The sequence below is a fragment of the Mastigoproctus giganteus genome, chromosome 11 (assembly GCF_048544385.1).
Source record: "Mastigoproctus giganteus isolate SK-2022 chromosome 11, ASM4854438v1, whole genome shotgun sequence".
NCBI lineage: Eukaryota > Metazoa > Arthropoda > Arachnida > Uropygi > Thelyphonidae > Mastigoproctus > Mastigoproctus giganteus.
Genome location: NC_143585.1, coordinates 112,303,252 through 112,327,205, shown reverse-complemented (window position 1 = coordinate 112,327,205; position 23,954 = coordinate 112,303,252). Strand labels below are relative to the sequence as shown.

At 36.6% G+C, this 23,954-nt stretch overlaps 1 protein-coding gene across 1 annotated transcript in view; it reads right to left on the bottom strand.

The window, feature by feature from the left end:
- Positions 1 to 1,252: 1,252 nt before the first annotated feature.
- Positions 1,253 to 23,954, bottom strand: part of Oga (O-GlcNAcase) — a 402,181-nt gene continuing 379,479 nt past the window's right edge. Inside the window, exons 14-15 of the mRNA XM_090385453.1 lie at positions 14,184 to 14,343; positions 1,253 to 1,537 (exon numbers count right to left, since the gene is read on the bottom strand). Coding sequence (XP_090241579.1) covers positions 1,401 to 1,537; positions 14,184 to 14,343 — 297 coding nt within the window. The 3' untranslated portion in view covers positions 1,253 to 1,400. The remainder of the gene's footprint in view (positions 1,538 to 14,183; positions 14,344 to 23,954) is intronic.

Below are 23,954 nucleotides of genomic sequence, written 5' to 3'. Positions count from 1 at the left end.
TTCAGTCCTGCTCTTTCGGATGCAACAATATTCTTCACGTATTATGGAAACCGAAGCAAAAGGCTTTTTCTAAGTGACCAATGTAAATGCAGGTAAATAATTACATAGTGATATTGGCTGAAGTCCAGTATGCTGTACACCAGCAGGTACTTTGATAAAAGCAAGGAAGAGGGTGATAATTGATAGGTGAAGGCACTTCCCTTTTCTGATTGTTTTGTGTTGTCAAGGAGGGGGGGACTTAGCTTAGGAAGGGTGTTTATCCCTCCATCCCGCTGTTTTAAAAAGGGGAAAATGAGTTCCTGATTTAAAAACAGCGTCAAATGTGGGGAAAAATGTGGGGTTCCTGTCCAATTTGTCTCGTAATATAGGAGTCACAACTTGTCAATTACTGCTTTCTCACTGCTTTGCTTGCCACCATGTTGGAGGGTGTGCACCGTTCTGGATTTTTACCATGATATTTAATTGACCTTGAGAATGCCGTGCACTACAAAAGCACAGGTAAATAATTACATAGGTCATTTCCTGATTAGATATTGACCAGTGCGTTTCGACAGGTGTGTATTTTACATAGACAAGATTTGATTTACTCCATATACCTCTACATTTTATGTAGAAAAGCGAGCAGGGGGGGCAAAGCCCCCTAGTATACCATTAAGAAAATTTAGCACATGTAGTGCTGAATACTCAACTGGTCAGTTTAATAAAGTAGAAAAGTAACAGTGCAATGACAGCTACAAGCTGACCTGTAACAGAAAAAGTTAGGGCAGTATAGGCTGAGTATGATAAAGCATTGGCCAAGAGAGCCAAGAATGGGAAAAAGTTTTTCACGTATATGAATACAAAGAAAGAGAAAATAAATCAGATCAGACCATTATGCAATGGGTGTGAGAAAGTCAGATAATCCAGTTGATAAACTGAATAGGTAATTTGCATCAATCATTACTTGATGAATGATCCTTTATTGAGCATTATATAGTTGGGAGTGGCATTAAGTGAGAGATTGTTCCACTGAAGATGGCCCTGGAAGAGCTTGGACTATTTTAAATCATGGTTATCAGGGGCATAGAACACACTAGTGAATTCAGATCGAAATATCAATTGTAATAGAAGTTGTGGTGCTGTTTTATTGCACAAATAAATAAATAAAACAGGAAGTTTCATTATTTTATTTTTAGATTCATAATTTGTACAAATGAACATTTCCAATAATTATAAACAGCCAGTCTACCAAAATAGAAAACATTAAATTATACTTTTTATGTACAGATACTACACCACGTATGCAATGCACTTACACTGAGCTTCTAGACGAAGCAACAACATAACATTAAGAATATGTATGCTATATACAGTATATATCTATATGTTTTATATAAATATATACAATGCCCAAGCAGCAGTTAAAATGTTCTCCCAAGATAAAATACATCTTCACATGTGTAACCTGGAAGAGCTATTTCCAGAAAGCCAAGTTTGGAATAAAAGTCTAATATGTTCTTGTCTCCAACAGTGATTTCACAAAACACTCCATGGGAGCCTGTTGAAAATATTCATATTTTAATGTATGGTGATGCACAATTAAAATACAGTAATAGTTAAAATCATGAATACAGAAAAACATTCATTTTACTAATAACCATTTCAATTAAAATTATAATTTTTTATCAATATCAATATTAATTTATTAATATTACTAAAAGTATTAATAAAAACTTAAATACCATTTTGCTAAAGAGAAATTGATACTAATGTTTAGAATATGCTCCCCTCATAAAATTAGATAAAATTTGAAGCTTATAACAAATCTCTCTCAACAGTTTTTTTTTTTAATTGCAGAATTTATTTTTAATTAGACCACAAGCTCTCTCATAAATAATTTTTGACCTAATAAAACAAATATACAACAACTGCTTAATAACCAGCAAAATATACTGAGTAGTTAGGTGATATTGGAATTATTGACACAAGTGAACTAAGGCCAAATTATACCTGTTACCAGAGGTATTGACCTTTAACTTTATTCATATACTTTCAGATAATTAAAGAAATCAACTAGCTCTGCTGTGTTCTTTAGGAGATTAGTGAGTTTGATAGGGCTACACTAAACTGAAAGAGATTTAAAGGCTGCATGTCAAGCAGCTTAGTAGTGAAAACAGTCGGAGGGGATGTATTCACTGTAAATAGGGAGTGACAATGAGAACAGCAAGGGGGATTTTCACCTAGTAATAAGTGAAAGTGGGTAAGATGGGTGTTGCCAATATGCCTTTAGAAAGATAATCACCTCTCTTGTGTTCATACGCAAATTGGATTGCCAAAGTTGCAGAGTTTTCTTGATTTGAAGGAGCAATTATGGGCTTGAAGCCCATGTATATGATCAAGAGAGACAATAAACAAGTTAGTTAATGTAAGCAGTGTGTTACATTTCAGGTGTATTTCATCTTCTTTCTTGAACTAAATGAATTTATCAGTTAATTACTAAGATTATAACATTATATAACAGTTAATAAAACTAAGAGTTTTATGTTCTCTAAACTTAGGTGTTTAGTTTAATTACAACTAAACACCTAAGTTTAATTCTGTATAATATTTATTTTTCTCCCATATACTTTTTTTTTTTGTCTCTTTCTCTCTCTCTCTATAGAAGTGTATCTCTTTAGAAGTGACATCACATTCACGAGTCTTACATAAAAATACACATGAAGGGTACACAGACTGTGTAAGGCTAACAATACTGCATGAAAAAAAAAAATTAATAATAATTTATGGATTTCTATTTGTCTGATTTTGATGAAATCGGAATGGCTCAACAAACATTTTCAAAAGGTCCAAATATAAAATTAAATGAAAATCCATCCACTGGAAGTTAATCTGTTACTTGCAGTTAGACATGGTGAACACATGTGCACGCCTAAAAAGGGTTGTAGTGATTTCTGGTAACTTGATTTGCTATTTTATTTTCTGGGATTTCGGCATGTTAACCCAGTGTAAGTTAATTTTTATCATTTTCTGCAAATCATATTAGTTGTGATCTGACTTGCTTCAAAATATGGTTCAGGGAGAAAGATTTATGTTTGTAAGCCATTTACTACACTCAGTGAGTCAGTATATATCATCCATTGGTTACACATGTTGCTGACATGTTTTAGAGCCATCTTGATGGCATAAAATTCAGTAATGAAAAATGAAAATTCAGTGATGGCATAAAAAGGCAATGCAATTAGGTGAGAGAGAGGCTGAGATAGCAAATGGGCAGAACCACTGCAGCATCTACAGGCAAGTTCACCTTTGAACCATCATCATGAGTGGAGTGTATGTAGGTGAATTTGTTGATGTATGAACTGCATGTAGATGCTGCATATTTTGATTTGCTAGCATGTGTCCCCCCCCCCACTCAAACTATAAAAATAGTCATCTTAGAATGGTTTGTGCATAGACCTGGTTCTTTTGTTTCTACATCCACATATATATTTTCTATGAGATGGAAGGCTCTGAAGTTTGGCTGCACAGGTGTGAGTAATGTTTGATAGGTGCCTAATGTTGAGTTGGATTTAGCCACTGCAACACTGATTATTTAATGAGTGATGTTTAACTCTTTTATTATTGTTTAAAAGAAAAGAGAATACAGGAATTATAGAAGAGAAAGGGAACAAACTTTCTAAAGAAAATTTATTTAGCTGATATGTTTATGGGCTATTCTAATGTTACATTCTTTAAACACCCGGACTGTCCAACTATTGTTATAAATGAAATTAATACTGTACTTACATAGCTGTTTTATCCCTTTTATTATTATTATTTGATATCTTATCTTAATAAGTATGGCTGAGATATCCATACTCGATACTAATGCATGTGTACTTCTCCCACTGTTGTGCATATATAGCACAGTGCACTTCACTAGCTCAACAGTTTCCAATTTACACTACTAGTTGGTAAGCAGTGTGACACCAAAAAGCATGCTATGCTTATCAACATAACACAAAAAAAAAAAAAGAAGCAGGAAAGCAAACAAAGCAATTTTTAAAATAAGCATCACGGTAGAATGATAATCTATAATGTAGAGATAAACAAATATAAGTTCACCATCAAGTAAAGAGAAAATGTGCATTTTGTCCATGGTTTATTAGTGATTTATAGGCATTCCTCATTAAAGAAAGTTAATGGGAAGAAACAGAATATTAGACACTACAATAGCTTGGAAAGTATTCTTTCAATTAATGAAAACAGAAGGTAAAAATGAAATTGCTGGGTAAGGATCTTTGCTTTGGATCTTTTTGTCTTGCATCTGTTTATCATAATCCATTACACCGAAGGAAATGTTAGTGGCCGAGAAAAATATCTGGAACTGTTCTAACATCAGGCATTTACCGACACGATGAATCAGATCCTATTGACTAATGTTAAAAAAAAAGTGAAAAACTACCAAATTTTTCACAATACAGGTGACCCCCTAAAATTGTGATAGTGAGCCGGCCGCAAGTTAGTACACTGGACTGGACCTATTGGTAGCTCTCTATGAGGCTTCTGGATCAGCTAGTGCATAATCTTGCTACCTCTACTCTGCCAGATAGTGACTGGAGGGAGTCTGAGTAGTGTGTATTGGGGGGGGGGGGTAGAGAATTGTCGAGGCCACATTATGTCAAGAATCTGGGTATATTCTTAACATATGCACACCATATCCAAAAATTTCATTACTTCATACAGCATGTCCCCTCCCCCCTTTTTCTTACTACTGAATACACAATGAATTGTCAAACTAATAGAGCAAACTGATCTGCAAAAAGATCTAAACTTCCCAAACACTTCCAAGTTCATTTCACAATATACGTGTCTCAGTTCTAATCTCAATGATTCATTTTCCACTTAGTCTGCCAAACTCCATGTACTTTTTCTGACAGAATCTCAGTTATCGGTTGATTCAAACACTGCTCATCTCAGTTGCCCAAATTATTCGCTGTATGATTCCTTTCACCTCAAAGGAGGTACTTGTGCACATGGTCCGTTCCGATATTTCCTGTCAGAGACTTGGTAATTTGGAATCTCTTCTTTTTTTATCTTCTCTGGCTTAAAATCTCTCTACCTCATTCTGTCAAATTCATCTATTGTCTCTACTGTTCTCCCAACTCCACTAATCACTTGGAACTATTTGACTTCCTCTCTTTGCAACTTGACTTTCTCCAATCCAACTTTCCTAACAGAGAAGTAATTTTACTTTGTGATTTTAATGTTCACAACTCCAGCTGGCTTCTGTTTTCGAGTCACACAGGCCCAGCTGGTCAACATGCTGAGGCTTTTGCAATTACTAATGACCTCGCACAGATTGTTCATTTACCTACCATAATACCAGACAATCCTAACCATACAGCCAACATACTTGATCTTTTTATCACAAATAACTGTTCAAAGGGATGTTTGTGAGAAAAAGATCAAGGCAAAGTGAGTGGTCATTTAGGCACCTCAGATCAGAACTTGGTGACTGTCTCTTCTCTAATGGAGCCTTTATCTCATGGCTATTCACAACCTCATGTTGTTTGGCATTACAAGAATGCAAAATGGGATGACCTGCGAGATTTCTTTTTTTCTTCTCCTTGGTCGGATTACTGTTTCAAAATTTCTGATGTCAGCATTTGCTCAGATCTTGTCAGTGAAATTATTCTTGTAGGAATGAAATCCTTTATTCAACACAACACTTTAAAATCTCATCCTTTATCTAAACCTTGGTTTTCCAATAAATGTGCTAAGGCTGTTCAAGAGAAGAATGTTGCATATTGTAATTGGCTTGCTAATAATTCTTCAATTTCATTTTCTGCCTACACCAAAGCTCGCAACAATTGTAAAGCAGTTATTAATCAGTCCAAACTAGATTTTGAACAGGCTAAGCATAGAAAAAAACTTGCTTTATGCCCTAATGGTAGCCAAGCATTCTAGTCTCTTAGCAAAGCTATTGGCTGCAACTTTTGCCCATCTCTGCTCCTACCTCTGTGAAAACCAGATGGTCCTATTATCATTTCAGACAAGGATAAATCTGACCTGCTAGCATCCCATTTTTCTTCCAACTCATGCATTAATGATCTTGGTAACACAACTCCGACCATTCCCAACATGCTCCACTCAATGACTCCGGTGGTCTTCTGTCAAAAGGATGTCAGAAGGATTTTGACAATGCTAAGAAAGCTCTAGGTCCTGATGGTATCTCTCCACTTCTTCTCAAAACCAGCACTCCTGAACTTATTCCTGTCTTTTGACACCTTTTTTCACTTTCTTATTCCAAAGGTGTTTTTCTTTCTGATTGGAAATTTGCTCATATCCAGCCAGTTCCTAAAAAGGGTGACAAATTCCTCCCATACAATTACTTCTACTCTTTCTAAAGTAATGGAGAAATTAATTAACCGCCAGCTCTTAAACTATCTAAAATCTTTCATCTGATCGGCGATAGCCAGTACGGATTCCGTCAATGTCGATTCACTGGTGATATTCTGGCTTATGTTACCCATTTATGGATAATTTCAATGGAAAAGTTTGGTGAAACACAAGCAGTCGCTCTTGACATCTCAAAGGCATTTGATTGTTTTCTCTTCTAAACAAGCTTCCATCTTATGGTTTGCCAACTGGTTTTTGTAATTGGTTATCCATTTTTGTCTCTGACCGCTCACTGAGGGTGAGGGTAGATGGCTCTCTGTCTTCTAACTTTGCCACTAATGGTGGTGTCCCCAAGGTTCAGCTCTTCCCCCACTCTTTTCCTCTTGTATATTAATGACCTTCTTCCATTGACCGGAAATCCTATCCATAATTTTGCTGATGATAGCACACATTGCATTCCACTTCACAGTTTGAAAAACCTTGCCCTACTCAATCAGCTTCAACTTCTCGAATACCCGCTACCAATTCCTTAAATGCTGATCTCCAAGTAATTTTCCAGTGGGGCAAAGACAACTTAGTTGATTTCAATCCTTCTAAAACTCAGTCCTCTTTTATATCTCGCAAAAAGGATTCTTCTGCTCCTAATGCTTATCTTTGGTGACACTTCAATTTCTAGGCAAGATGATATATCTCTTTTGGGGATTACCCTGACTTCTAATCTCTCTTGGCACAAGCACATTACAAATATTGCTTCCTCTGCATCTAAAAAACTTGGTTTTCTCTTTCTTTCACAGCATTACTTTTCTTCCAAACAGATGTTCACTCTGTCAAATCGCAAATCCGCCCTACCATGGAATATTGTTCCCACATCTCAGGCAGTGCCCCCTAAACCTCTCTCTCAGGCTTCTAGATTCCATTCAGCAGAGGGCAATTAGGTTAATTAATGACTCATCTCTAACAGAGTCTCTTCACTCTCTGTCTCATAGACGTTCTGTTTCTGTTGCAAGCATTTTCTACAGATACTTCCATCGGCACTGTTCTTCTGAATTGGATTCTATAATTCCCACTCTCTCTTTCAAAACAGTCCAAACACGTGCCGCCACCAGTCAACATCCATTTACTGTCCAACTTCAAACTCACAGAACTAATTTTCATCTTTATTATTCAACTGCCGTTTTCTGGAACAACCTTCCTTTATATGTATGTATTTCCTGATAATTACAGTCTACAGAATTTCAAGTCTAATATCAACAAATATCATCTTTTTGTCTTCTGTACCCATGCATGGTACTAAGTTAAGTTAGTTATTGTTATTTGGAGCATTAGCAACTAAGGCCATATTGCTCCGGGATATGCGATGGTCATTCCCTGACCTTTCCGCATCCTCCGTATTTGGTGGTGACGGGCTTGAACCCCGGTCTAATCAAGAAGCGTGTGCTGCTCCTTCCCACCTGGCTAAGGAGGCGCATGGTACTAAGTACTATAGGTATTTAGTACCATGTTTAGGTTTTAATGGCGCATCAGCAACTAGGGCTATAATGCACTTAGTACCGTGTAGTACAACCTCCAACCCATGCGTGGTACTAAGTGCTATAGGTTCTATAATACCTCTTGTGTTTGGGGTTTTCATAAAAAAAAAAAAAAAAAAAACCAGCTGACACTGCAATACAATATGGGGAATGCATTCCCAAATGACAATGCACTGCACACTTAGATGTATGGTGTTCCAAGGCAGATGACTCAAGAGATGAACTCTACTCACTGGTGATTGTAGTCAACGATGAATCCTGTGGTGTCAGCAACATGCTGGTTGGTCACTGAAGCACTGGAAACAAGTGTGCTGGTCAGATGAGTCCAAGTACAAGGTGCAACATGCCTACCAATGCCCTCATGTGTGGCACAAGCAACACAAGTCCACGAACCCTTAATATGAAGCACGACTTGCTGGCAAGAACTAGGACCCCTGGTTCATATGGACCAACATTTCATTGGTAAGGTCTACTGGCAGCTCTTAGGAGACCTTTTGCACCCTGCCATGTCTTCCCAGACAGAAGTTCAAGGAACATATGGAAGATATCACCCATCTTGATTGATCCAAATTCGCAGGACTTCAATCCAATTGAACACATGTGGGATGTTTTGGAATGGGAAGTGAGGCATATAGATATGCAACCTCCATATATTTCAGCGGTGTAGAAAGCCTTGCAGGCAGCATGGCTGCAGATCCCTACAGATGCTTCAGACATTATTGAAGGCATCTAGACATCGAATGGTGGGCCAACATGGTATTAGGTAGGTGGACATAATTTAGTGATCAACTCAGTGTATATAATAATGCATCTAAATATTTCAACATTAAATCTCATCACTATATATGAAGGGCATTTGAAAAGTTTGTGGCCTGAGTATGAAAGGTTTATCTGAGGAGTCTGTAACTTGTTAGTTTTCAACATAGTCCACTTTAGGATCAATACACTTTTTTCCATAGATGCTACAATGCATTGATTTTATCTGTGAAGAAATATTTTCTTGGGCATCCAGGAATGCATCCACTGCAGCAATGACACAATTTCCAGTGGGAAAATGGATGCTAGTCAGGTATTTTTCCAAACAGGTGAAAGTCCGAATGAGTTAGATCTGGTGAATATGGTCCAAGATTTCAAAGTCACACTCATGCAGTGCAGCAATGGTAATGAGACTTGTGAACAAGTGCATCATCCTAGTGGAACAAGACTCCTTTACTAAGTTTTCTTCAGTAAAGGAGTCTTCAGTGTTTATCTTTGATGGTTTCAAGCAAACACATCACAAGGTCTGCATAATAAGCCCTTGTGACTGTCTGGCCTTTGTGAAGGTAATCCACTAGTAAAATTCCATCAACATCCGAAAAAACTGATGCCATCACCTTGTCAGAAGAAGAGCTGTGTTTCCCATTTGGACTGCTCTTTGTCTATGGCTGAAAGTGATGGACCCAAGTCTCATCCAAGCTCACAAACCTTGCAAGGAAATTTGCTGGATTTGCTTGAAAATGATGCAAATGTTCATTCACTTGACTTGAATCCAATGACAACTCTAGTATGTTTTTGTCTGCTGCCAAGAACTTTGGGCCTATTGCAGGTCGATACCTTTTTCATGGAAAGAATTCTGTTATTATGTGATATATATGTACACATGCTCCTATAAGATGTCTTATATGTACACATGCTCATATAAGATGCCGAAGATGCTGGCAATGTACCAAACTGTCATTCACTTATCACCAGATCATGAACACTGTGAACAAATATTGGAGTCCAGGACACTGCAGGTCTTCCACAGCATGGGTCATCTTTCAGGCTCCTTCCCTCATTTAAATTCTGCTACCCACTTCTTTACCATGGAATAGGAAGGGGCATCCTCTCCTCAATGTTGTAATCATATCCTCACGAACTACCTTTCAATGCCAGTCCACCCCCACCTCCCAATACAGGTAATTCTCAGTTTATGACAGAGTTCCGTTCCTGAAGGAACTGTCGCAAAAAAAAAAAAAAAAAACCCACGTTGTACAATGAAGTCAATGATTTATGTTCCAGGTCCATCTCAAAATTGACATAAGTAATATAATACTATATTTAAAGCTTTGGAATGAATGCTATGAATGTAAAAACAGTATTTTTATAAATATAAATCAATTAAATATAACACAATATAAAATACCCAACTTAGTTCTTTAGTAAACTAAATTTAATTAAATAAAAAAATTAAATTTTGTACATTTACTTTGATATGTTCGAAGCCCAGACCGAAAGTTTTTGTAAGCGCCAGTGTAAGGCTCCTGCACTGATCTTTTTTAACAGTGGAGTAATGCAGAGATTTTACTCCTCTGATGAAGTCCTTGGTTGAGGATCTTCCCTTTTTCTGAAGAAAGCGTACAGTGTTGATGGTCGAGTTTCCTCTTTCTTTCTTTCTTCGAGAATCTCAGAATAAGTGTCGATGGATACAATTATGCTCCTTTTCATTTTTGCACTTCGTTCCCAGTCGTAATCAATCTCACAGATCTCATCAGTGAGGGTCTCCATGGCTGAAAGGATGCGCTGTAGATCACTTGTAGTCATAGATTTTAGAGGAGGCTCTTTATCTTTTTCTTTCTCCTCCTTCTTCTGGTGGCTTAGTTCCTTAGTCAATTCCTCCAAGACTTCATTGGAAAGCTGCTGTCTATGGCTATCCAACAGCTCTGTTATATCTTCAGCTGTAACCTCGTCCAATCCCCCCCCCCACTTGCACCAGCTTCTTCAGCAATGTTCTCCACAGGCCCTAATCCTATGAAGTTGTGCATAAATTGTGGGAGAAGTTTGCCCCATACTCCATTCAAACAGTTCACCAACACTTCCTTCCAAGCTGCATTGATGTTATTAATATCTTTCAAAATGTTGAATGAGCACCAATAATCTTTAATAGTTTTGTTTGATATATCCAGTATTTATAATTGTGCATTTTTGAAATTTTTTTTTTTTTTTGAAGTTTTCTGATATATTTGGCTTTATGGTTTCGAAACTGTCATTATTGTGAATCGTCGCAAAACAAACAATTGTAAACCAAAGGCTACCTGTACTGGATGACAGCACAGTGACTGATTTTTTTCATCTTAATCCATTCACACAACTGTTGACTTAAGAACCCGCAATTAAGAGTTAATGTCACGAAGTGTTATATATTAAGTACAGAAATCTTTAACATTGTACCACTACCCTTTCACATGCAAGCCACAAACTTTTAAAATGCCCCTCATAGTGTGTATTTCATTACATCAAATGACTGACGTCTATCTATTTAAACAAGGCTTCTTCCACAAAAATAGTCCCAATAGTGGCATAAGTGTTGAATGCTTATTTGCATTTTTCTAGAAATGTTTTTGAACACTGAAATAAAATCAAAAAACAAAACCAGGCAGTATTAGTGATTTTCGGAGAGAAAGAAAGAAAGAAGAGGTAGTTAAAGCTTTGAAAAATGAGTTATTTTCAATTCCTACTGATAGTAATAATCACTGATTGAAAGCAGCTTGCTCTCAGTACCAGTGTTGGAAGAGGACTCAATATTGGTCACGTCCTTCAGACCAACTTAAAAGCTTATGGGATTCTTTCAGAAAACTTTTTAGCATTTTAGTGTTTATACAGCCACTTATGGATCACCTAAAAACTAAAATAGTAAGAGTATTAAAAGAGGAAACTGAGTACTTGGTCATCATGTCAATTTGTGTACTGAAATTGTAGCTGCCTTTCTCTGAAAGTGGATGTATATTTGGTGGACTTTTACTATGATCTAGAAAGAAGTTTAAAAGGAAAGACAAATTGAAACAATTTAAATTAATTACAGTTTCAATCTGTCTTTGGGTAAACATTTCACCAGACAAGAATAGTGGCAACTTCAGAAACTATTTAAAGAAGGGGTTAGAAGTGGTGAGTAAAGCCATTTGAGCAATTTAATTTTTAAAATTACCAAATGTAAAAGTGCAAAAGGCAATCTCTAGTGAGTTACTGACTTGTTTAAAAATCCAATTTATAATAATAATAAAAAAAGACAATTTAACAAACTCCACAAGCCAAAGAACTTTTGAATTGCAACCTCCTGGTGTTAGCAATCCTCAACAGTCCAAGTTAGCTGATAACTGTAAGGCAACGTATTCTCACATGTGTGTTTATTCTATACTTCTGGCTTGAATAAAGCATTTTTCATTCCTTTTAAATGTTATGCCAATATTTGAAAAACTGAGCATATCACCCAACAAACATGTCTCATCTTCATTTGCAAAGATTATTATTCCTCAAGATACACAAGAATGTGCTGTGCAACCTTTTTAGATCAGTTGTTAAATTTTCACTTCCATTACGGAAGTTGACTACCAGAGCAGACTGAATCAGACACACGATTTCTAAATTTTTATATAAAGGGAGGTAGCAAAGGAAGTGAGAAAACCCTATTTTTAACCATAATTATGAGAGCATCCTTGGATTCAGGGGGAGGACCCTTGGGCTGAAGATATGCGTATGTATCCACAATTCATAATAAAGGAAAATCAAAAGGTGACAAGAGTAATTAGACCAATCAGCTTAGCATCTGTTCCAGGGAAAATAATGGATAATGGAGTCACTGGTTAAAGAAGTAATGTGAAGTTTGCAGATGATACAAAGGTTAGCAGGGTTGTTAATGACAGTATGTTACTTCAACAGGATCTAGAAAAGTTGGGCAGATGGGCTGAGAAGTAGCAACTGAAGTTTGACAAATGCAAAGTACTGCATATAGGTAGCAGTAACCCCAGAGAAATGTACTAGCTGTGTGGTGTTATACTCAGGGCAGTGGAGAATGAAAGAGATCTGGAGGTAATTGTGCAGTCAGATATGAAGTTTTCTCAGAAATACAGACAGGCTGCCAGAGCAGGTCATGGGGTCTTGTCAATGATATACAGGAATTTTGCTAGCAGGGATAAGGAGGTGATTATCCCCTTGTATAAAGCAATGGTCAGGCCACATCTTGAGTACTGCATATAGGTCTGGAGGCCTCATTTCAGGAAGGATGTAGAGTTGATAGAAAAAGTACAGAGAAGGGTAACAAGACTGGTAAGGAGAACAAAGCGGTGCTCTTATGAAGAAATGCTTAAGTTCTGAAAAATTGCAGCATCTGGAGACTAGGCACCTGTGACGTGATCTGATTGAGGTGTATGAGCCCTGAATGGATTGAGAAGAATCAATGCTGATGGGATTCTTTCTCTTGCTCAGATTACAAGCCTGAGGGGGCATACTCAAAATTAGCAAAGACAGTTGTCAAAGAGATGTGCAGAAGTTTGCCTTTAGCCAGCAGGTGGTTGCTTACTGGAACAAACCTCGATCTGTCATTGTGGAAGTTGATAGCTTAAATAAATTCAAGGAAGAAGTGGACAAACTTTTGGAGCGAATGCATGAGCGAAAATGGGAAGGTTTTTTTTTGGCTGATGCTGTGTAAGCTTGCTTTCTTGCATCATATGCCTCTGCTAATGCTAATATTCAATGGACAAATAATCCTCTTCTCTGAAACATTTCACAGATTTCTCTTGCACCTTTTCCCAATTAAAAAAAAAAAAAAAAAAAAGCGTCTTCTGCCTCAAAAAATCAACAATTTTAAAATGCGATGAAACACATTCTATCCAAAATGCGGTCATATAAACGAGTGATTCATATATTACTATGCCTAGATGAGGCACCTATCAAGGCCCAATTATGATGCTGCAAATTCAAGAGAATCAGTCCATGAACATTTTGATTACACCTTATATTTTATTTTTCCGGAATAGGAATCATTTGAAAATTCCTTTTAATGAAGAATATAAAAATGAAAGCATATAAAATGAAAATTAATAAAGATCACACACACACACACACACTGTAAAATTTTCGTTCACTTATCCAGTGCAACAAAGGACAAGACCCTGATCTTAAGTTTATCCTTTCAAACAGTTGTTCCAAATATGATAATAACAATCTTGAATAGTCACCATTTAACTACCTGAATTTTTTAGTTGATGCAAAATAAACTTAGTATTGACCAAGTTATTTGGTCAATACTATACTGATAATGCTTAAAGTTTTTGTTGACCTGAACCCACAATTAAGAAGTCTATTACACAAATATTAGCCTCATAATCAATTTAATTTCATGAAAAAGATCAAAAGATATGCAATTCTCTTGAAATTCACTAATTTTAGGAACAACATCAAATATATAGCAGTAGTCCTTGATATTACTGACAACTGTAATTAGTAAAGACATTCATTTCTAAAATTAAAGTATGAAATAATAAATAGCAATTAACATACCGTTTGCTTTCAGTGTAGATAAAACACAGGCTAATAAACGTTTTGGTACACTAAGATCTGTTACAGTTGGCAAAACATTCATCCTTAATAGTGATGGATGGTGTTTATAAACTATTTCTGGTATTACAGATTTCTGATTATGAAAGCTACCAATGATTTCCTGGAAATAAATTTTTTGAAAAGTTGAATTATTATTATTCAAATAATAATTTTATTTATTATTATGTTAGTAACATTATACAACAACTGTGTATTGTAAAATTAAAAATGAATTTTTATCATTTGGAAAGACAGTTTTCATGTTGTATAAAAACTTCACATATCAAATGCCATTCAGTGATTTTTTTTTTTTTTTTTAAACAACAAAATATTGGCAACTGTGATCTCATTTTATGTGCAGTTTATTTAGCTTATTCACTTAGTGCTAAAAATATATGAAAATTCAAATTATCCACGCATTTTTTTATGCTCTTATTACATTCACTCCTTCATGTGCACCACTGCATGACATATTTTACCCATTCTTGTGCAGTGACTTTGTCACAGACATGTTGTCATATTGCTCACTATATTTTCATGTTTATTAACCATTTTCTGGTCAATAAACATTAACCAGAAACAGCATGCAATTAACCTTTGTATGCCAGATATCCATGTGCTACAGACAATAGTTCAGTATGCTTCTTGAGAGGGCAACTGCATGTTTATTCCAAACCCTGTTTGTACCAGTAAAATTACTTATCATAATTACAGTATGTGATTTGATTAAATATTACATAATTTAATGAAGTATAGGTAAGAAAATAACTGTTTAAAGACTCAATAAAGGTGAGTCTCTCTCTCTCTCTCTATATATATATATATAAAAAAGCCTGTGCTTTTGAATTAGGTGGGGGGGGGGGAACATCTGCATAAAACACTGGGCAAAAATCATAAAAAAGTCTAGAAGGGTTTTTCACTCAGCCTGTTCCAAAAGACTCCGAGTTTTTCCTCCGCTTTAAAGATACCCAAATTAGAGATAGCATACAATGCCTTATAACATGGGTTTATGCAAGAAACAACAGAACTCCAATCAGTAGACTCATAAAAGCAGAATTAAAGAAAATGCAATGGTCTTCCATAAAAAGAATGATGGTGCAGAAAATTTATAGTAAGAGGCAAGATTATTGTTACTCACATGTTCATTGTTTAAGTTATTTTCTAATGAATTAAGAGATTAATTTATATTATTTATTTTGCTATGTTGAGGGTAATGGATGGGAGAAATATGTGATTTTAATTCAACCCCACTAAGTATAATTTATTTTGGGGTTGCTATTCCCCAAGAATAGGACCTTAGCATTTTTCTGCATTAAAACATAGCCACCACTTTTCTGACCATTCTTGCAGCCTGTTCAAGTCATCCTGAAGGAGCACCACTTGGTACTGATCATTAACTACTTTATCAATCTGTATGTCATCTGCAAATTTTGACTTCATGCCCTTTATTCCTTTATCGATATTGTTTATGAAAATCAGAAACAACAGTGGTCCAAGAACCAATCCTTGTGGGGGGAATCCCACTTCTGATTTTACACCAATCTGAAGAATATCCATTAATCATAATACTTTTCTTTCAGCCTTGTAGCTGCCTAGCAACCCATCAGAATCTTTCAAGTAATCCCAACATGTTCTAGCATATACAGTAATCTCTCATGGGGGACTGAGTCAAAAATCCAAATCAACTATGTCGAAAATTTTCCAGTTAAACATGTTTTCCCTTAACAAAACCATGCTGTGTGTTATTAAGAAGACTGAAAAAAAAAAAAAAAAAAAAGTCCCTGGACATTGTTACTAAGGTTTTCCCTACCACTGAAGTTAGAATAACCGGTCTGTTGTTATCAAGTTCACTCTAAGAACTGCCGTTATGTATAGGCTGGCCTTCATTTTTTTTTTTTTTTTTTTTTTTATGCGAACCCCAAACACGAGAGGTATTAGAACCTATAGTACTTAGTATCGTGCTTGGGTTGGAGGTTGAGAAGACGAAAGAAGATATTTGTTGACATTGGACTTGAACTTCTGTAGATTGTAATTTTCAGGAAATAAGTATGAAGGAAGGTTGTTCCAGAAAACGGCAGTTGAATGAATAAATGAGAAAGATGAAAAGTTGGTTCTGTGGGTTTGAAGTTGGACAGAAAATGGATGTTGGCTGGTGGCAGCATGTGTTTGGATTGTTTTGAAAGAGAGAGCAGGAATTATAGAATCCAATTCAGAAGAACAGTGCCCATGGAAGTATCTGTAGAAGAGGCATGCAGCAGAAACAGTGTGTCTATGAGAAAGCGAGTGGAGAGACTCTGTTAGAGATGAATCATTGATTAACCTAACTGCCCTCTTCTGAACGGAATCAATAAGCCTGAGAGAGGTTTTGGGGGCACCACCCCAGATGTGGGAACAATATTCCATGGCAGGGCAGATTTGCAATTTATACAGAGTGAGCAGCTGTTTGGAAGAAAAGTAACGCCGAGAGCAAAAGAGAAAACCAAGTTTTTTAGATGCAGAGGAAGCAATATTTGTAATGTGCTTGTGCCAAGAGAGATTAGAAGTAAGGGTAATCCCCAAAAGAGATATATCAAATTGCTCAGAAATCGGAGTGTCACCAAAGATAAGCATAGGAGCAGAAGAATCCTTTTTGCGAGATATAAGACAAGACTGAGTTTTAGAAGGGTTGAAATCAACTAAGTTGTCTTTGCCCCACTGCAGAATTACCTGAAGATTGGCATTTAAGGAATTGGTAGCAGATTTTCGAGAACTTGAAGCTGATTGAGCTGGACAAGGTTTCTCAAAATGGAAAGTTGAATGCAATGTGCTATCATCGGCAAAACTATGGAAAGGATTTCCAGTCAATGGGAGAAGGTCATTGATATACAAGAGGAAAAGAGTGGGGGACACCGGCATTAGTGGAGAAGTTAGAAGACAGAGAGCCATCTACCATCACCCTCAGTGAGCGATCAGAGAGAAAACTGGATAACCAATTACTAAAAACAGTTGGCAAACCATAAGATGGAAGCTTGTTTAGAAGACCTTTATGCCAAAAACGATCAAAAGCCTTTGAGATGTCAAGAGCAACTACTTGTGTTTCACCGAACCTTTCCATTGAATTAGTCCATAAATGCGTAACATAAGCCAGAATATCACCAGTGGATTGACACTGACTTAATCCATACTGGCGATCGTTGATCAGACGGAAGGTTTCTAGGTAGTTTAAAAGTTGGCGGTTAATTGATTTTTCCATTACTTTAGAAAGAGTAGAAGTAATTGCAATGGGATGATAACTGGATGGGAGGGATTCATTAGGAACTGGCTGGATATGAGCAAATTTTAAAGAAGAAGGAAAAACACCTTTGGAATAAGAAAGTGAAAAAAGGCGACAAAGAATAGGAGTAAGTTCAGGAGCACAGGTTTTGAGAATAAGCAGAGAAATACCATTTGGACCTGGAGCTTTCTTAGCATCAAGATTCGTCAAAATCCTTCTGACATCCTTTTGACGGAAGACCACAAGAGGCATTGAATGGAGCATGCTGGGAATAGTGGGAGGTGCTTTACCAAGATCGTTGATGCACGAGTTGAAAGAAAAATGGGATGCTAGCAGGTCAGCTTTATCCTTGGCTGAAGTGACAACAGAACCATCTGGTTTGGACAGAGGTGGGAGCAGAGATGGGCAAAAGATGCGGCCAATAGCTTTGGTAAGAGACCAGAATGCCCGGCTACCATTAGGGCAAGAAGCAAGTTTTCTACTCTTAGCCTGTTTAAACTCTAGTTTGGACTGGTTAATAACTGCTTTACAATTGTTGCGAGCTTTGGTGTAGGCAGAAAATGAAACTGAAGAATTAGAAACAAGCCAATTACGATATGCAACATTCTTCTCTTGGACAGTCTTAGCACATTTATTGGAAAACCAAGGTTTAGATAAAGGACGAGATTTTAAAGTGGAGTGTGGGATAAAGGATTCCATTCCTGCAAGAATAATTTCACTGACACGATCTGAGCAAACATTGACATCAGAAGTTTTGAAACAGTAATCCGACCAAGGAAAAGAAGAAAAGAAGTCTCGCAGGTCATCCCATTTTGCATTCTTGTAATGCCAAACAACACGAGGTTGGCAATAGCCATTAGATAAAGGTTCCATTGGAAAAGAGACAATCACCAAGTTGTGATCTGAAGTGCCTAAAGGACCTCTCACTTCGACCGTGTACTTAGACGGGTTGTTTGTGAGAAAAAGATCAAGCGTATTGGCTGTATGATTAGGATTGTCCGGTATTCTTGTAGGTAAATGAACAATCTGTGCTAGGTCATTAGTAATTGCAAAAGCCTCAGCATCTCGACCTGCTGGGTCGGTGTGACTAGAAAACGGAAGCCAGCTGGAGTTGTGAACATTAAAATCACCAAGGAAAATTACCTCACTGTTAGGAAAGTTGGACTGGAGAAAGTGAAGTTGCAAAGAGAGGAAGTCAAAGAGCTCCAAGTGATTAGTGGAGTTGGGAGAACAGTAGAGACAACAGATGAATTTAACACAATGAGGTAGAGAGATTTTAAGCCAGAGAAGATCAAAGAGAGGAGATTCCAAAGTGCCAAGTCTCTGACAGGGAATATCAAAACGGACATATGCACAAGTACCACCTTTGAGGCGAAAGGAATCATACAGCGAATAATTTGGGCATCTGAGATGAGCAGTAGTTGAATCAACCGATAACTGAGATTCTGTCAGAAAAAGTACATGGGGTTTGGCAGACTGCAAGTGGAAATGGACATCTTTGAGATTAGAATTGAGACCACGTATATTTGTGAAATGAATGTTTTCCTGAGTCCAAAGATGCCCTCATAATTATTGGGTATATGCCATCAACTCCAGGGGCCTTGCTTTTATGATCAAAAGTTTTTCTAATAAACAGTCATTTGTAATTTCAAAATCACTAACTTCATATGACTCAGACTCACTTGCACAGCCTTTTCTCAGCATGGTCTTTCTTCAGTAAAGACAGATGCAAGGTACCTGTTCAATTCATTCACAACATCAGCTGAGTTTTCTAAGACTTTTCCTCACCTGGTGCACAAGGGTTTAAGGGTTCTGATTCACTTCTTTTCTTCCACGTAGTTGCATACATGAAAAATTCCTTATCCCCATTCTTTGCTCTCTTAGTCAGTACTTTCTCGTAAGCAGCTTTGTCCTCTCTAACCTTATCTGTGTATCATTACAATTCAACTTGTAGTTGTAGCCTTCAATACTTTTCATTGCTCTGTAACTGCCCCATGTTAATCTTTTACTGCTCTGTTTGACTGGCCAGCTGCACATTCATTCAGTTTAGCATCCTCCTGCTGCAATATTCTCTTAATGATATTTATATTTTCATGGCTTCTGTGATTTCTGCCTTAAAGCCATTCCAGAATTCAAGTGTATTCACCCCCACTATAATCTGCCCAATTAGATGCCATATAGCCTTAAACTGTCAAAGTCTCCACTTCTGAAATTAAAATCTGTGCCTTTATAAAACTGCAACAACTAAAACTACTGCAACATCTTTCTTCATCTTCCAACCAACTGTGTGATCACTATCTGCCAATGGTTCATGTATTTTAAGCCTTGTGATGTCATCTAATTTGTAAGTAATGATGAGGTCAAGAATATTCTCAACCCTTATATTATCAGTGACGTGCTAGCGCAGTGGTTTTCAACTGGGGTGCCGCAACAACATTCCAGGGGTGCCATGACTATGGATTAAGTTACTTAAACTTATTATTATTATATTTTTTTAAAATTTATACATTTATTTCATTATAAAAAGGTATATGGTATCCATTGTACCATATCTTTTTAATTTTGTGGTGATCTATTATTGATGTTACTTTAGTACCTCTATATAAAGAATAAAATTATTATATAAGTATATATAATTTGCATTATGAATTTTAATTTTGTTGATATTATTATAATAACTATCATATAACATATATTTTTTTAATATTATATATATATATATATATACACACATACACACACACACAGAATCAGATCAGATTATTAAATGGTCTAAAACCACTATGTTAAGTATTTCTTTTGGCCTAGGGGTGCCTTGAAAAAATTACTGGGACGCTAAGGTCGCCATGAACCAAGAAACTTTGGTAACCTCTGTGCTAGAGCAAATAATAAGCATCTAGTTTATTTAGAAAATTTTTTCACCAAGATAAGTTTCCATCCCACTTATTCCAATCATTCTGGGGCAGATTGAAGTCACCCATAATAAGACATTTTCACTTGCCTGCCTGTTCCATATACATGTAAGGACTCTTGTCATACCCTTCACAACCTTCTGGTCTGTAGATTACTCCCACTCTCATTATATCTTTGCTTCCAACTAACTCACACTGCATAGATTCCATACTAGCAGACAACTTCAGACTCAGCAAAAAGCTCTTTTTGCACCCAAGTTGCTTTTCATAAGAAGCATGAGACCACCACAACCCCTGCTATCTTCCCTGTCTTTCCTAAATATATTACACATATCGATGTGAAATTTGTTATCCCCAATTTCTGGGTGGTACCACATTTCTGTTAGCAGCCTTGTTATGTCAGCATTACTTATCCTGAATTTGAACTCTTAACCAGTAGTTCAAATTCTGCCATTTTATTGACAACTCCTGACATTTCTGTAGACACAGTAAAACTTCACAATTCCAGCCTAAATTCCCAAAAATTTGATACTCTTTGAAAAGTATACAAAAATATACATATATATAACTGTACAAGCAGGGCATAGCCTGTCTATACATAGCATTGATAAAACAGTAGTTTGTTAACAGGTGCACTGATTACATTGTGAAGACAATGTCATTGGTATTAATTAGCAAATGCCAGTTTCTTTCTGCTTTGCATATTTCCTAGACTGTATATCATTATTACTGTGTATTTGCAATGCATAAAATCATTCTCTTTGTGAGATATTCAGTACTAGTTCACAGTTTATGTCTTGGTAGTTGAATAGTATGTATTTAGCTTTTAAGATAACTTAATTACTGAAAGCATACTGCTCTATTTATAACCCATATTAAAAAAAATAATGAAACATTTTTTTTACTGTAGACACAGTTAAGACTAAGTATTCTTCTATAGTTTACTAGTGTGACACATCCCTTGAAGTTATTTAGGCTCATTTCCCTATCTTTCTCATCGAGTTCATTCGATATGTTGCTGCCCTCAGAACATCTTGCCAACATTGGCTGTTCAAGGCAACCAACAGCCAGTGTTGGTTGTCTTGAGGTGAGTGCAAGCATTACTTTGACCCATATCATCAGATAAATGTGCATCTATATTACCCATTTCCTAAAATGCTTAAGGCAGAGTTCTCAAATTGGGTGCTGCAATGTCATTAACATCAGCTTACATTGTGGCCATCGCTACAAAAGGTCGTTGATTTTCATGCAACTGTGTAAATTAGAAGTCGTCATGAAATAATTGCTGACTGTATCGCAGTGTTTATGTACATACACCTACATATCCAGAACAGCTGAGCCGAGCCGTCAGTCATGTACACTGTATTTGAAACAGCACCACCTTACAAAATATTCTGCCAGAGCCTATTGCACCCGGTGCTGGTGGTGCCGAGAATTTTTCATAATGTATTTAGGGTGCCTTCACATTAAAAATTTGAGAACCACTGGCTTAAGGTATTCTAACTGATACTTGCAAAAATCCTTGCACCACCTTTGTTCAAATACCATCTCTACAAAATGGATTACTTCTACCTACAAGTGTGGGCCAAGCTGATAAAAATTTCCCCCAGAGTCTTGCAGATTCCCCAAGCCTTGAAGTAATCCACAAGGCTTTCAGCATATAATCCCATCTATATTGTCTGGGTAGAATTTCAGACACATATTCTGATCTAACTTGTGGCATTTTTTCACCATACATTTATCCTACAAATGATCAGGCTGTGTTCATTTAATATCATTAGTCCCCACAGGAATAATAATGCTCTCTTTATCCCCCTTAAAATCTGACAATCTGTTGGTAATGTCATCAACTATTGCTCCCAACAAACACACCCTGGTTGTGGTCCACCCATCTTTATTACAAAAAACATTGCCCATTTCCCTGACAATAGTCTCCCCCAATAAAACTATATCATCATCAACCACCCACATAACCAAGATTTATGGTCATAATTATTCATGCAGTTTGTCAGCTGCATGACTAGTTATAATGGCGGCAAACATGAAATTAATTGATTTTATTCATAGTAAATTAATATCAAAATGTCATATCAACTGATAAAGATGGCACATATCTTTTTATAATCATTCCTTAAGAATAGTTAATTTTTTTATCTTTCAATGCAAACCTATTTAAAACATTCATTGATATTCTCTCTGCTGTATCAGACTTGTTATTTGTTATTATTATTGTTATTTGGTTTTCAGGAGCCTTAGCAACTAAGGCCATATTGCTCTGGGGATATGCGGTGGTCATTCCCTGTCCTTCCTGCATCCTCCATATTTGGTGATCACAGGCTCGAACCCCGGTCTAATTAAGCGTGTGCTACTCACTGCTGTTCCTGCCCACCTGGCTATGGAGGCACTGTACAACTGACATTACAATATTCACTGTGATTTTGTTTACTATACAATTAAAAAATTGAACAGTTTACAAAGAATTTCAATCATTACTATTTAATATTCACTGAAATTTGGTTCTCCAAAACTAATCAACCATTAGATATATCTCTCTCAAATTCAGAAAATTTTAAAACACAGCACTTCTCAATCTCCAAAAGTGCACAGCAAAGAGTTTACTGTATATGCCAGGGCAGGTCATGGGGTTTTGTCAATGATATATAGGAATTTTGCTAGCAGGGAAAAGGAGGTGATTATCCCTCTGTATAAGTGGTCAGGTCACGCCTTGAGTACTGCGTACAGGTCTGGAGGCCTCATTTTAGGAAGGATGCAGATTTGCTTGAGCGTGTACAGAGAAGGGCAACAAGATTGGTGAGGGGAATGAAGGGATCCTCTTACCAAGAGAGGCTTAAGTTCTGCAAATTGCAGTGGCTGGAGACTAGGCACCTGCACGTTGATCTGATTGAGGTGTATAAGGCCTTGAATGGGTTGAGCACGCTGAATTCTGATGGTATCCTTCCACTTGTTCAGATTACGAACCTAAGGGGGCATAAATTCAAATTAAGAAAAGTCAGATGTAGATTAGATGTGCGGAAATTTGCCTTTAGCCAGCGGGTGGTTAATTGCTGGAACAAACTTCCATCTGTCGTGGAAGTTGATAGGTTGAATAAATTTAAGGAGGAACTGGACAGGCATTTGGAGGGAATGGTGTGATTTTTTTTTTTTTTTTGGCTGATGCTGCATAAGCTCATACACTTGCTTTCTTGCTTCAAATGCCACTGTTACTACTACTACTACTATGCACAAATATATTCCACAGACCCCAAACATGAAAAAAGTATATTTACATACGTATACCACGAAAAGGGTTAATAAGATGCTTAATACTGTAGATGTGAAAAATGGCAGTGTGATCATTTATATTATAATTATTATTTTTTATTTTAATTACTGGGACTATGAATATGATAATACTGTGTAAGACAGCTGTTTGTGAATATTTATCAGATATTCATATATTGCTGAGGATCTGACAGATTGCAGCATTTTTTGTTCACCACTGTAAATAAATTTTATATTTATATCCAGGAGAGCCATATAAGGTCAGAGAAGTCCACAACTATAGCA